Consider the following 16687-nt stretch of genomic DNA (forward strand, 5'->3'; position numbering starts at 1 on the left):
TTCACTAACCTTTCGGCGGCTTCTTTGCCAGCACTAACACCTTCTCCATATCTAACAACACTATGGATATTGGTTCTATTCTTGAATTTCTCAAACCATCCTTTGCTAGCTTTAAACTCTTCACCGATGTCTTTGCTACTGCTAGTGGATGTCAAGTTCTGTGAAAGATCTTTGTAAATAGTTTGAGCTTGTAAAGAGATCATGTTTTGAGATACACTATCTCCTTTCAGTCATTAATCCAGACGAGTAGTAAAGTTTCTATTTCTTCCATAACTTTATTTCTTTGAGATGATACGATAGATACTCCTTTGGCCACATCCAGTTCCTTATAAAAATCTGCTTTCTTGACAATTGTAGCTATTGTGGATTTGGACAAGTCATACTGCTTGCACAGATCACTTTGCCTGACTCCTTTCTCATATTTTCCCACAATCTCTTTCTTAATTTCTATTGTGATTTTCTTCTTCTCTTCTTTGGCCCCACGTTGAAAATCATACGCTGATAAGTGAAATGATGCTTATCTGGTAGATTATTCAGAAAATAAATGTGAAGCTACAATAAAACATGTCACGTATAAAAAGAGATACATTACAGTACACATAATAAATACAAACTTAAAAGAAAATCTTCACAAAGTGTACTGTTTGTTTACACAAATACCGAAATAGATACACAGAAAAGCAAATACGTGCAGCATTCATCATATTTCAGATAAATACCACGCAATAACAACAATTGTTACACTAGAGATGGTTCAGCGTGAGCCCAGCTAAACATGCATAAAAAAGTTTAAAAAAAAGCATAATGTAAAACAGGCTTTAGTTCATTTGAAAAGAAAAACATCACGGTTCGTATCTCGAGTCTAGGTTCATATCTAGGAGGTCAAAATGGGACGGACGCACGTGCACACACACACACAATACATATATTAAATGACTCATCTTTCCAAAATGAATGAATATATATATATATATATATATATATATATATATATATATTCATTTTGGAATATGTGTTACAGTAAATATGTGGAAATTATTTTCATGCTAATTTCCATGCTTGTGTTAAACAATTGTTTTAAAATATTCTGAAAAAAAAAATGCTATCAAACAAAATTTATTGCAATAAATAAGGTTTGAACATTAGTTTTTATTTTAACTTGAACTATTACAATGTATGGAAATATGCATGTCACACTGTCATGGTAACAGATTTAAGATATACTGCTGCTATTTGAGAACAGCTCTTTCTGCTTTTATGAACAAGACATGATAAATTGCATTACATTCTTATTTCAAAATATCGCAAAATTATATTCAGTAGTATTTCAAATTAACTCGCAGTTGTAAAACAAAGCAAATTATTATTTGTTTTCTTTAAACAAATAATAATAAAGAAACAGCATTATTATTATTATTATTGTGTGCTTGTTTCAATAATAATAATAATGCTGTTTCTTTACCATTGTAAAATAACCTTTCTTGGTGGAAGCAACATAAATAAATATATATGCCCTGGTATAGTACCATGTGCTTTAGCTTACGCTACAATCCGCCGAAACTTTTATAGTTCACTATATGTTTGGTATGAAACGCTTTGATTTCTATCTCTGAGTTTTTTATTTGGCTTTGAAATAATGTGGGATTTAATATCCCCTTAATTTAAATAATTTTACATCGCCGAAGTGAAGCCTTTTGGCTCTTTATTTTAATAATTAATCATGCACCTTTTTGACAACTCATATAGCAAAGTATATAAGTTCTCTTCGCTATAATCTCAGTATTATCTAGGTTTACCAACTCACTGATGAGACCTCAATAAAGGTCGAAACCGGTCTGGGTAGTGACCTTCCACCATAATGTATAACATCATACATCTCCTACGAGATGTATTTTACATTATGGAAAATACTAAGAATAGTGATCAGAACTTTACCCACCTTTGCTACGAGTTGCCCTGGTATGGTACCATGTGCTTTAGCATACGCTACAATCTGCCAAAACTTTTATAGTTTACTATATATTCGGTATGAAACTCTTTGATTTCTATCTCTGAGTTTCTTATTCGGCTTTGAAATAATTTGGATTTAATATCCCCTTAATTTAAATAATTTTACATCGCTGAAGTGAAGCCTTTTGGCTCTTTATTTTAATATATATGTCCTTTTTTGGAATTGATTAAAAGTTTGTTTGTTTTGAAGAAATCCAATCCCCCCCACACTGACATGACCGCTCATAGTAATGAATTATAAATATCTACTTCCTTCTAATTTTGTATTTCATACTGTTCACAGTATGTACACGGCACATTTGATATGATTAAAGATATTAAAGATTTTCATATTATTATCTATAAAGCAAAGTCGTCAAAGCACGTCCTTCAGGCAATATGTGAAGTATTCTACGAAATTTGATTTTGAACAAAAATAAAAATAATATAATTTGGAATGTTGACAGCCCATTTTTTTTTTTTTTTTTCCCAAAATGTTTCAAATAATTATCTTGAATTAAGTTCTTCGAGAAGAAATAAAATGTATAGTCGACTAAGCGATTAGACAAAAAAAATAAAAAATAACATTGGTTCTCCAAGGTTCAATAAAAGGAGAAAGCAAAAATAAAAAAAATTTCTATACTTTTAGTCTATCCAATATAACTAAAAGTCAAGTTACCCGCATAGAACAAGGAACTGTGTTTCTTGACATAGGCTACTGAGACGCAGCTAATGATTGTGAGATAATCTGGTTAAGTGTTCTGTTCAGTGTGAGAGATTATCGCACCTTTTAATTGGACATGATGGCCAAGTTGCACTTCTTATCCATGTTCTTTCAAAAGATAGCATACGTCATATCCAGATTTTGCTGAACGTATGTAGACGTCTTGGAAATTTGGAAGGTTAATATATGTATTTTTCAAAGTACACAATTTTACATAAAAATATGTTTTGATTTTTTAACCTTTAAATTTTAAGTACATTTTAAAAAAAAGTAAGGGATGCCAACTTAAAATTGCATTGGCGCACCAGAACTCCTAGAGCCAGCACTGGACCTGACTAACCACAGTTGTAGCAGTGAAAGTATATTAGTGGGTCTGCTAACATCTTCCAGGTAGATGTTAGCAGATCTCCCAGTTTGACTATAATATGATAAGTTGCAAGAACAAGGAATCTTTTAAACATCTGGAACAGAAAAGGGATGAAGTGGATCCTTAGGAGATCAGAGAAGGGAAGCCAGGTGCTTGAAGGAATTCAAAAATTATATTTATTTAAAGTTCTGGTTAATTTTTCTGAAACATCACATGGCTCAGACACATTACTCTTTCCTCCTTTACCTCAACAGTGAACACCCTAGAATGCAGTTCACAATAGAAAAAAAGAAAATAACAATAGTTTGCCTTTTTTAGATACTCTAATCATATGTCTGCCCAATGGCACTATTTCTTTTTCAATTTACAGAAAACCCACCCATACAGGTATATACATATATAAAATTTGCCATACCCCCCCCCCCCTCAATAATATAGTGCCGTCAAAACCTTGTTAACAGAGCCCCCAATCTCTGAATTGCAATTCCACCCAGGCTTCTCTTACAGCTGAACTTGCATTTATTTGCCAAACTTTCCTGCCCAATAGTTACAATGCCAAAAAGATCTACAAACATCTGTCCCTCCCAACACACAGAGTACAGTAATACCATTACTATTCACTAAATCCAAGGCACTTCAGAAAAAATAGCCAGAACTTTAAAGAAATATAATCTCTATACTATTACTTTCAAGCTTCATTTGAAGCTGGCTTTGTTCTCTGATCTCCTAAGGATCCACTTCCCCCCCTTCCCTCTGTTCCAGGTGTTTACAAGGTTCCTTGTTCTTGTAACTTATATTATGGTGAAACTGGAAGATCTGTTAATATACATCCATCGCCACAACTATGGTCAGTCAGGTCTAGCTGACCACACCTTTGATACCTTGCACAGGATCAGATGGAATAAAGCTATTATGCTTCAGCACAGCAAATACAACCTTGAAAGGCTCTTTTTAGAATCAACAGCAGATTTTTTTTAAAAAACAGCCTTATAGTAATAGATATGGTTTTGTTAAACTTCTCAAGATTTTGGGAACTTTAATTCATAGGCCTCTTCTTGCCCAGAAACTAAGGCAGGCCAACTGCACCCATAGAGGGAATCCTTCCCCCCCCCCCCCCCCATAGGACTTAAGGCTTTAAGTAGGCTATTTTTTTCCACTTATTGTTGTTTGTGTATGTTTTATGTTGAGCCCATACATGAGAGGTTGGTTGATCAATCTATAGTACATTAGTACAAATATGGATAGTGGGTTGGGAAAGGCAGAACTTGTTCACATTTGATTTAAAAGACTGTATTCAGTGGTATCCCCCTTATCTATGGGGGATACGTTCCAAGACACCCCACTGATACCTGAAACTGCAGATAGTACCGAACTCTATATATATGTTTTTTCCTATACATATATGTACCTATGAAAAATTTATAAATTAGGCACAGTAAGAGATTAACTATAACTAATAATAAAATAGAACTATAACAATATACTGTAATAAAAGTTATATGAATGTGAATGGAATCTTAGCAACCTCAGCATATGTTTTTTTATTATTATTTATTTATCTATTCATTATTTTATGAAGTTGAGAACTTTCACCTTTTTTCACTTAGAAGTAAGCACTTTACGGCTTCTCTTGGCATATCCGAACTGCCAGTATCACTACTCTTGTGCTTTAGGGCCATTATTAAGTAAAATAAGAGTTACTTGAACATGAGCACTGCAATACAGTGACAATCAATCTGATAGCTGAGAACTACTCAGGACAGCTCACAATTTAAAACACAAATTGTTTATTACTAAAAGAAAGAGCCATACAGCTTCATTTTGTTGATGTAAAATTACATGGCCAAAGCGGATATTAGATCCAACATTATTTCAAAGATGAATGTTTACAGAAACTATGAAAGCTTTGTAAGCTGACCTGAGAGCGTATGAGAATACAATCCACAGCTTTTTCAAGTTGTCTTGGCTACATAAGTTAAATAGTGCAAGCTAAGGCAACTTGGGGATGCCGAGGATTGTATTCTTGTAAGCTCTCAGGTCAATTTACGAAACTTTAATAGTTTCTACAAACATTCTGGACTGAAATAATGTTGTATCTAATATCTATTTTGGCGATGTAATTATAAATTGTTATTTTTTCTGGAATTTCCCATTTAATACTTTTGACCATGGATAACTGAAACTGCGGATAGCAAATCCACGGATAATGGGGGAACTATGGTATTGTATTCCTTGGGAAACACATTAGGGAGTAGTTCTACTGTTGCACAATACAGCAGTAGCAGGAGGAGGGAAAGAAACTTGTTCTTTGTGTTTTAAGGTGCACTGTGAAGGGATGTTGAACAGCAGATGCATATGTTCCAACAAGCTTAGTACTAAGTGGGGGAATTATTGATGCTATTTCAGATGAACATTTGCCATGGAAATATTTATAGAATATACACATTGCAGAAACCAAACATCTGTGCAAAAGTGGGAGGAGTGAGTTGGTAAGAGATGGGTCATAATAATAATGTCTAATTACTCTCCTCTTTATTGAGTCAAGCATTTTACAATATTAAAATTGTAATATCACTGTGTAATTACAATTTTAATATTGTATTTCTGAAGATGTCTCTGTGACAGAGAGAAAATAATGAAATGATTAAATAAAATGTTAGTATGAGTGTAAACCATTACCTAAGCCTAAATATGCGAGTCCTTCAGTACTCTAGTACTGGTGAGGAAATCTGAACTGGACTATGATTACCAAACTAAACAAAAGGGTACAAGACAGATCATGAGAATGTTAGGTAGTTGAAAGAGTCTGTGCCAGATCTGAATATTATCAAAAAAAAAAAAAAAAAAAAAGGGGGGGGGAGGTAAAAGCAAGATTTTTCTCATGAGAAGTAAGACAGGAATGTGTCTTGGTAGCATTTAATTAGATAACTCTCATCCCACTGGAGAATGCTAGGCAAATCAATGTTTAAGATGCTGGTCTGAAATCCAGCAAAATATATGCCAGTTAACAAACATCTTTTTTTATAATTTAGTTTGCTTTTAGTGTTGTAATACCATTAAAATAAGTTATGAGAAGCTGGTTGTAGAAGTTCTTGAAGGTTGAATTATTTGACCACTGCAAGTTTTTTTTTTTTTTTTTTTTGAATGAAGAGTAGGAATAGTGTTATCAGCAAAACTATAAATAGGGTGTATAATCAGCAAGAGAAGGTCTTTTAAATATTGGAGCTTAAGTGTGGATAAAAGCATAGAGCTCTGGATTACTCTCATACTGAAAAATAAATCAGAAGACAGGAAGCCATACACCATGATATGCAGTGAACACCCAGAGAGAAAACTAATAACCCAATTAGAGTACAGAAGCAACCTGGAAAAGGGGTGATTGCAAGTTTCTTCAAACCTTTCCATAGGCTAGTTCCAAAGGTAGGTGAAAACGACTAAGTTAGTAGTGGAAGGGAATCAGATATTGATCAAGAGTGACAGAAATCATATTGCCAAATTCACTAACTGACTGGTAGACTGTCTGATGACAAAGAAACTGACTGTCATTGACATTTTTCATTATTTTTTAGAGAAGTGTTCCAGTTTTCTGGCTTTTATCTCCCTTTTCCAGAATGGACTGAACACATGCTGTTCATATAGATGCTAACTATAAAGTGTAAATTTTGAGTAGATATTTTGATTATAATGAGTACAAATGTTGAGTACCCCATCTGGACAAGGAGACACTGATATCCAGAGTAATAAGGATTTTTCTGGTGTCTATTTGATAAAACAGGATGCATACAATGGGCTCTTTGTAATACTGGGAGATGATTAATGCATATACAATAGTTGGAAGAGAGGACTGATTTCAGTAGGTCAGGTCAACCTTATCTTTGGGTAAAGTTAACAACATGGTGTGTGTGAGAGAGATGAAAATGCAGAAAGCCAGAAGTTGCATCTGATTAGAGAAGGACCAGAAGCCTTGATTGTCATTTGAGGCTGCAGTTTACTACATCTGGAACTTTCAAAATTGGATTTGGACTGGATATGCCTAGCAATGAAAATAATTTCCCAAAATGATTCAATGAATAATTGTGAATTTTATGCTTACTTAATATTATTTTTTAATGTGAATATATCACTCATGGAAGGTAACAAATCTATAGTACACTAGTGCTATGAATTTGTTATGGGTTACTGAATTAAGAAACCATGCTCAGTAAGCAGAGCTGTGGTCTCACACTGGCATATTTATTAATATATTGAATAAAAGAATATTTCCTAAATAACAAATTATCATTATACACTCCCACCTGAAATAAATTACCACAACTTGTAAACAATTTACATAAACTGTTATTACTTACCTTCAACATTGGAAGTTTTTCACAATAGTCACTATGACTCTCCCCAAGAAACATCTTCTGCAGAGAACCTTGTGGATCTCCTTCACAATGCTTTCCAACAGCACTATAAATCATTATTGAAAAGAAACAAATAACAAACCACATTAAGATTATTAATATGGCAGGGGGGGGGTGTTAATAAGATTATGAACAGAGAATAGAAGTAGGCAGTATTTAGCATTATAGAAGTGATTTTCTGATATCTACAAAAACATGAAAATGTGAGTGACAGAGAGTATGTGTTAAAGATACCAAGAAATTATATACTTGATTTAATCCTCTATACAAGCATAAGCAAACAAGTTTGCACTTGAACTATTTTCAGAACTGGGGCAACTTGTATAAAGAAGCTAAGACTTCATATCACTTGCCTTAGTATCCCATAATGCAAAGCACATCTCCTTGCAGACATGTATAATGCCTATGTATTATGGGAAGGGCCACTACCCAGACCGGTTTCAACCTTTATTGAGGTCTCATCAGTGGGATTTAATAATAAGGTGTGATGCCTTTTGGCTACTCGTATATAAAATATGACTTCTCCATTACTTCAATCTTAGTATCACCTCTGGGTCCCACTGATGAGACCTCAATAAAAGTCAAAACTGGTCTGGGTAGTTGCCTTCCCATAATGCATAGCATTATACATATCCATAAGGAGATGTGCTTTGCATTATGGGAGAGCAAGGCAAGTGATGCAAAGTCTTAGCTTCTTTATACGAGTTGCCCCAGTCCTGAAAATAGTTCAGGCGCAAACTTGTTTGCTTACACTTGGATAAAGGATTAAATGAAGTAGATAATTTCTTAGTATATTTAATTTGTAGAAGAGGTCAGCAACCTTTTTAATACGAAGAGTGCAATATAAAATCTGAAAATTATGGAGGGCTCATGACACAGGCATTTTTTCTCTAATTTCAGGCTTATGATTAGTTGTTTTTAAAAATTTCAAATTTTAATATTACTTTATTTAACTTGCTTTTATAACATATTTTTGTCATATATGAATGATATAAAATAATAAATGAATACAAAAATATAAATTCAATAGAATTTAATGAGAAACCTGGCCTTGTACATCATCTGCTAATTTTTTATAATCAAGCATATAATTTGAAATACCTGCTCTTAAACAATAATCCAAATGTGAGTCAATAAGTTGAAATTGATATTTTGATTTCAAATATGAATGAATACAGGGTCTTAAAAACAGGTCATGCAGTTGTATGTAGTTGCACAATATGAATAAATTTTTAGCAAGCATTTTCTCAAATTAGGAAAAATATTTCTATCTACTAACTTCCAGAACATTTTGTCATCATGATGAGCTTTTAAAATTATGTCGTTTTGTTAATTAATTATTTCCATTTCCAAGTCTTCTGTATTAGTTAGCTCGAAGTAACTGTAAATTTTGGCACATATATCATCTTCAGTAACGTTAAATGAATTTAAGAAGAATCTTCTTATAGTGTGTCTATGATTTTTATATATGATAAAGTGCTAAATGTTTCATTATTCAAACTTCCATTGATATGTTTTGCATTTGGAAAATGTGACAACGAATTTTTCATCAGATGGGATTTCAATAGTTCCAACATACACTTGAAAGCATTGACTGCATTATATCCAAGTCTTCTAATCATATCAGCAATATGGGAATTTTTCCCTTGTAATTGTAGATTTAAATCATTAACCTTTGCAATTATGTTGTACCATCATTTTTAATTTTCAAACAAGTGTTCTCTGCCAGGTTGGCAGGAAAACGATCCAGAGGAAGACCAAGATATAGGTGGATTGATATGGTACAAAGTGCCTTAGACAATAGAAATATAAGATCTGATAATGTTGGAGTCTTGACAAGTAAAAGGCTGATTTGGAGGAAAATTGTAGATAGGGAGTAAGTAATGATGTAATTTTTTCATGTAGTACTATCATATCCTGTACACCCCTTGAGTGTACATGGCAGGAATTTGATGATGACCTTTGCCATTATATCTGTTAGAAATCCAAGATCTATTAACCAATTTTTATTTTCTAATTCTTTGTAAAAATTGCCTCTTGATGCAATAAATTATTTTATTTGTGGCAAAAGCATAATATATTGCTCAAGTATTTTACCTCTGCTCGACCACCTCACTTCAATATGTAATAATAGTGTTGGATCGTTATACCTAACTGACTGTTCCATTTTTGTTGGTTTGTTAATCTTATCTTTACCAATTTAAATTCCGTTTTTTTTAGTTAGTTGTTGATTGATGCTCACCTGAATATAAAGAAAGGTATATTATACTGTACCAACCTATATTCAGATCAGTATAAATAATATAGAGGAATCAATCATCAACTGTACTTATATTATCATTTTATCTTCAGGCCAAGGTTACTAATAGCATTTAAGGCTTCCGTAAAGGTCTGATTAATTTTATGAGCGGTGCAATGAAAGAAAATCAGGCAAACACCAAGTTTAACTCAACAAAAGAAAACATTTAATGTGGAATAGTACAACATATACATTCAAGTATAACTATTTGGAAAAGATTATCAAATTGAACAATTACAAAAATTCATATTCAGATATTAGTAACTTCTTAATTAGGCTTGGGGATTATGACTAATGTTGACATTTCTTAATTCTTAAAGCATTAGTATTTCTTTCACATAGTTCTCTCTACCTAATTGATGAATCAAATCATAAATATATTAGCTCAGTTTAAAGTATTCAGAATAATTACAATCCATTAACTATTGAGCATTCACTTTTCAGTTCTTTATGTTCAGTCAATCAAGTTGAGAATAGTTCTTAAAAGTTTAACTTTCTTAATGTCACAATAACTAATCCTGTGACAGGTTACACTATATTCTTTCTCAGTCAGCTAACACTTAATAGAACAACATAACACTTATTATTTCGAGAGCAAAGTACTTCAGTACATCTAACATCCGACCAATAATTGACATAACACCACAGCTAAGGTCAAAATATATCCGACGAAGTTAACAGTTATAGCTTCACAGGTTATAGAAAGGACAACTCTTACTGGGTTACTGTTTCTATGCATTGAATTCGCATAGGCACATTTCAAATTCTTGTTGACTTTTACTTTATGGCAACACAATTCAAAAGAAATCTTCCACTATAATAACTGAATTATAGACACAGAAATACACAAGTCTTGATGCATGTGGTTTAAGTTATCTACTAATTTCTTATTTCCTTCTGTGTACTAACTTCAGTTCTGCACTATTCTTCCACTAACCAATTGGAATTTATCGTAGTATCAGAACTCCCATAGAAGTAATTCGAAATGCCTATTAATTCCTTGTCCTTTCCTAGTTGATTTATGGCATATATCAACTCCCTTTCTACCACTCACTACCTATCTCTATGCTGTCTCTAAGGCTTCTCTCTATATCTTCTTTCGTTTTCGAATTAACTCTGTTCTCCTCTTTCCCACCAAAATCCGGTTCTGACCAGTTCAGCTCATAACAACTTGCTTCTCCCTTTGTATACAGTACTCTATGCTCCAATCACACGCTACCTAAAAATAACCTCCATTTCCTTGACAGTGACCAATTAAATTTTATTAGCAGAATTCCTTAAATTTACTTTCACTTTCATTTACAATGATAAAAAACATATCACAGTTCACATATAAGGCACATAAAAGTTATATACATACAATTTCTTATACTATGAATAAAATAAACAACATTTAATACAGAGTCTTTTCATTATTATGACATATTCTAAAATTATATAATTAAATAATAAAATTCAAGGAAAATACACGAATAACAAATTTTAAGCAAGAGACTAACAAATAACATTTAAACAAGCCCTGCTTATGACATAGTAGACGACGTTAATTATGAATGAAGTATTATTACTTATAAATATCTTCATTCACAATTTAACAAATTCTCACTCCTTCTCTGAAAAATTTTTCTATTGACATTTCTCGGAGGATTCAGACTTTCTACTTCTTTCTTTGGAGGTCTTAAATAATATCTAGTTTGGACAAAATTCCCTGTCCCATCACTACTTTGACATTCTTCCCCTCCCCTCCCTTTTTTTTAAAGCTTTGTCATCCTCATGTTCTGGGTCGTATATCTATAACTAGAGAATTGGTCATCCGAGACAGGTTGTTCCTCCCTTTCTTGAGTATTAGACCTTCTCTGCCTAGGTCATATGCTTAATCTCATCAGTGCCTTTCCAGTGGTTATTTATTCTGAGAGATTTCCCCTTTTTCCCCAACACCCTTTCCATCGAGTCCCCAAGACAAACCAGTCAGTCAGGTCTGCTTTTAAATAACTTTAGTCTATCTGAATGAATGGTAAACATTTTTCCTCGGCTCGTTGTTTCTCTTATTTTGAAGTTCACCGGAGATGTTTTTTCAATAATTTCATACGGTCCTGCAGCACTCTTCCCTAGTTTACCTCCCTTCGTGTTGCTAGGTTGTTGTTCTAGGAGGACTAGGTACCCTGGTTTTAAATCCTTTATATCTCCTTTGTTTGCGTATGCCCTTGCCTTTTGCGAACTGTTGTTACTAAACTCCGCCACCAACTCATATGCAATTTTGTTTTCCATTATCAGATTATTTAGATATTCACCAATGTCTGGGAATCCTGTGTTTGCTCTCGAGCTTCGAAAATCACTGGGGAACAACGGCTCAAACCCATATAATGGCCGGGCCTCCTTGATGGCTGCATGTAGAGCAGTTCTACATGCAAAGAGGCTGAGTGTGTGTGTGAGGTAATCATCCCAGTTCAATATTTGACTTCTAGCTAGTTTGGAGAGTGTCTGTTTGAGGATTCTGTTCATCCTCTCACACATTCCGTGGCCTTGCGGGTAATAAGGAGTGGTAAACAGTTTTTTTTATTTTCAGCAATTTGCAAAACTGAAGCATGACTTCAGCTGTGAAGTTTGAGCCTTGGTCTGAAAGGAGAGTGGGGGGGGGGGGGGGGGGGTCCATATCTGGAGATAATTAATTTGAATAGTTTGTTTGCCACGGTTTGTGCAGTTTGGTCTTTCATAGCTGTGGCCTCTGGGAATCTTTCACACATTCCATTGCCTTGGGGGTGATAAGGAGTGGTGAACAGTTTTTTTATTTTCAGCAATTTGCACAACTGAAGCATGACTTCAGCTGTGAAGTTTGAGCCTTGGTCTGAAAGGAGAGTTTTTTTTTTTTTTTTTTTTGGGGGGGGGGTCCATATCTGGAGATAATTAATTGGAATATTTGTTTGCCACGGTTTGTGCAGTTTGGTCTTTCATAGCTGTGGCCTCTGGGAATCTGGAGAACATGTCAATCACAACTAATATATATTTATTTCCCTTCGAACTAGTTGGAAGAGGACCAATGATGTCCATTGCCACAGCTTGAAAAGGATGCATGGGGGTGGGGAAAGGCTGGAGGGGGACTTTTCCACAGCGGTTTGACCTTTTCTGATACAATAGGCATGAGGCAACACATAAGCCTCGACATCCCCCCCACATTCCCTTCCACACGTATCTATCTTTTATTCTATTCCAAGTTCTAAAAAACCCCTGATGACCTGCCAAATCTGCATCATGAAAGGTGTGTAGCACCCAAGGAATCATGATTGTCGGAACTAATATTTTTTCTTTCCATTTTCCAGTGATGCCTTGTTTTGATAACAGAAGACCATCACTGTCTATGTGTAATGTATGGAGAAACGAATGTTCTCCTGTGAGTTTCTCACCTTTCAAAGCCTTTTGATATATTCCCTTCCATACTGGGTCTTGTTTTTGGGCCTCTATGATGGATTTTTCCCAATTTTGAAGATGTGGGGGTTTGTTCTTGTTTTCTCTTCCATCCCTTCAGTTTTGTGTATTGAGTTGATTATCCCACTATTTGAACAGTCGTTCTTCTCTGGCTAAGTGTCTAATGATCTGGATAGGTAATCCACAACTACGTTGTTTTTTCCCCAGGATGAAATTTATTTCGACTTGAAACTCTTGCATCTCCAGAGCCCATCGAATAATCCTTTGATTCTTATCTTTCATGGAGGATAGGAAAGATAGAGGTTTGTGATCGGATCTTAGGATGACTTTCTGTCCCAAGAACATATACTTAAACTTTCTGAGGGCATGCACAATTGCCAGTGTTTCTTTCTCAATGACTGAATAATTCTTTTCGGAGTATGAGAGTTTCCTGCTGAGGAAAGCAATAGGCCTAAATTCTTCCCACTCCCCTTGTTCTACGACAGATGCAATGGTGTCATTTGAGGCATCCATTGAAAGGTAAAAATGGTTTTCCAAGTTTAGGGTAAGTGAGGACAGGCAATTTAGTCAGGGCCAGGTTCAAGGATTGGTAGGCATACCTCTGTTCCTCCCCCCACCCCCAAGAAAACTTCACTCCCTTTTTGGTTAATTCCACAATAGGTTCCATCAATTTTGAGCACTCAGGAATGAATTTTCTGTAGAAATTTATCATTCCTAAGTACCTCCGAACCTGTCTTACAGATGTGGGGATTCTCACCTTTAATATGGCAGTGACGTTCTCTTGAGCGGGGACTATCCCAGCCTCATTTACAACATGCCCCAGATACTCAACTTCCTTCATGAAGAACCGACATTTTGAGCATTTCAAAGAGAGTTGTGCCTTGCTCATCCTGTTTAGAACACTCAGTAGGATTTCTTTGTGTGTTTTTAAGTCTGGAGAGTAGATTAACAAGTCATCTTGGAAGCACATGACTCCCCTCCCTAACATATCTGAGAGGACAGATTTCATTAGACACTGAAAACTCATGGTTGAGTTTCTGGCTCCCTGAGGAAGTCGACAGAGTTGATACTTTTGCCATCGTGTGGTGAAGGCAAAGTATTCCCTGTCTTCCTGCCTAAGGGGAATCTGAAAATAGCCAGGGTTCAGGTCTAATTTTGAGAAGTATTGTGCTCCCTCCAGACCTATTAACAATTCTTCGATGTTGCACAGAGGGAAATCAGTGAGCTTGGTGACCTTGTTAACCTCATATAAATCCAGTATAAATCTCAGACTTCCATTAGGTTTCTCCGCCAATACGAAGGGACTGTTCCATCAGGAATTTGATTTTTCAATGATGACAGCCTTTTCATAGTCTTGTAGCAATGTCTGAAGTTTATCCAGGTATTTAAGCAGAGTAAGATATTGTTTAACATACACAGGTGACTCTGTTGTGATCTGGATAGCATGTTCTACCTTGTTAGCGTAGGACAATGAACTAATATACTCTGTAAAAACACTAGGATAATGCTGGAACATCAAATGAATAAACTCTCGAATCTCTATCTTATCTTGTTCAGACCTCGATGAGCTGATGGCATCGAGTAACAACTTCCCTTTTCTAACACTTAGCCTCTTCAGAATTTATTGCTTCTATTTCTAGTGCTTCACACGCTCTCCTTTCATTCCCTGTCTTAAATTTTGGTTGATACTTCTTTCCACACAGTGATATAGTTCCTGTGGTAAAATCGCATATGAATTGGTGTTTCTCCAGGAAATCAAGACCCAAAATGATTTGGTCACTTGTGTCAGCGACCTCCGGGAGAGCAAGGAGATTACATGAGAAATCCACTGGAAAGCAGGGTATGGAGAGTCTTGCATTCACTCTCAAAATTGCTAACATCTAAATCTTAGTAATTCCAGTTATCTTCATGGGACTTTGTAACCAGGTGGTGTTATCAGGGAACTTATCAATGAATCTTTTTTGCCAACGATAAGGGAATGACGGATGCATGAGCTCCAGTGTCGAGCAATATGTCACACGGGATTTCCTCAACTAATCCTTGTACAAGTGACAAGGGTAGTCTTCCCTTCACTTCTGCTGTTGCTACATTTTGCATTTTGTAGGTATTTTGACTCAGTGAATCTGGCCCATTTCCTTTTTTCTGTGGGATATCATGTAGAAGGGGATTTATTTCTTTATGATGGTTTGCATATTTTATCAAATCAGGATCTGTTGTCTGTTTTATATCTGACATAAGGGTTTCCCTTCCCTTCTCTCTGTACCCCTGGTGATCCTCTATCCTTGCCTTTTTATTCAGTAAGACTTTATTGCCGTTGAGGAGCTCTCGACAATCAGTATCTCTGTCATGAAAGCATTCTAAATTGCACTTGAGAATTGAAGAGGAGGGGACTACAGCATTGCAGTTTTGCATTAATAATTGTCTCATGAAAGAACTCTGGGTCATTTCCTCTAATATCCTTTCTCTTTCCCTGGCTAAATTATAACACCTTTCAAGTTTTTAGCTCGCTTTTTGTAGATTACTTCCCTTAATTTGTCATGTAACCCAAATCTAACCTTTTGGAAGGTGATCCATTCCAGATGAAGTTTTTCCTCAGGTGAGGTTCTTATGGCTTGAGCAATAGTCAACAATCTATTAAAGTAGTTAGTTACATTCTCCTTATCACCTTGCACACATGTGTAAAACTGCCTCAAAGTTTGGTTGGGATCCTTTTTATAGGAAAACTCTAAGATTAGCAATTCTTTAAATTTTGTGTAATCGAAGGTTTCTTTTAGAATTGGGGAGGAATGTAGAAAACTTTTTTGCTTTGCCTGTTAGTTTGGTTCCAAGTAAAATCAGCAACTGAAAATCATTCAAATTTGCTACTTCCCTAAGTTTTCAACGAAAGAAAAAAAGATAGTACATCTGATTCTTCTCCTGAAAATCGAGGAAAGACTTGTTGGGGGTTTACAGTTTGGAAAAATTCACTATCTTCCATTCCAATACTGAATGTAACAGCCATATTAATCTATTAGCTTCAAACTTAAATCCTATAATCTCAATTCTAAAATAACCTTTTTCTTTGCCTGATTCTGCTCCATAACCTGCTCACTGTGATTCACTTAATTTTACTATCAAGATTTTTAAGGATTTTTTTTTCTACTATCACAAATTTTTTTCTCAATTGCTTAATTTATACTAGTGAATTCACATCCTGTCGACTGTGCCAATTTGTTGGATCATCCTACCTAACTGACTGCTCCATTATAATAAATTTAGTTTATAATTCTTTATCCTTGGTTAGACTATATTATAGTCTAACCAAGTGAAAAATAAACTTTCAACTTCCTTGACTGCTCCATTTTTGTTGGTTTGTTAATCTTATCTTTACCACTTTAAATTCCGTTTTTTTTAGTTAGTTGTTGATTGATGCTCATCTGAATATAAAGAAATTTATATTATACTGTGCCACCCTATATTCAGATCAGTATAAATAATGT

At 34.8% G+C, this 16687-nt stretch overlaps 1 protein-coding gene across 2 annotated transcripts in view; it reads right to left on the minus strand.

Annotated features, from left to right (window-relative positions):
- eIF2Bbeta (eukaryotic translation initiation factor 2B subunit beta) overlaps positions 1–16687 on the minus strand; it is a 280714-nt gene that overhangs the window by 145763 nt on the left and 118264 nt on the right. For both annotated transcript variants that reach the window (XM_090396840.1, XM_090396841.1), the window contains exon 5: positions 7430–7532. In XM_090396840.1, coding sequence (XP_090252966.1) covers positions 7430–7532 — 103 coding nt within the window. The remainder of the gene's footprint in view (positions 1–7429; positions 7533–16687) is intronic.

This window comes from Typopeltis vanoorti, chromosome 8 (genome assembly GCF_054136105.1).
Source record: "Typopeltis vanoorti isolate ZY-2024b chromosome 8, IOZ_Tvanoo_1.0, whole genome shotgun sequence".
Taxonomy (NCBI): Eukaryota; Metazoa; Arthropoda; class Arachnida; order Uropygi; family Thelyphonidae; genus Typopeltis; species Typopeltis vanoorti.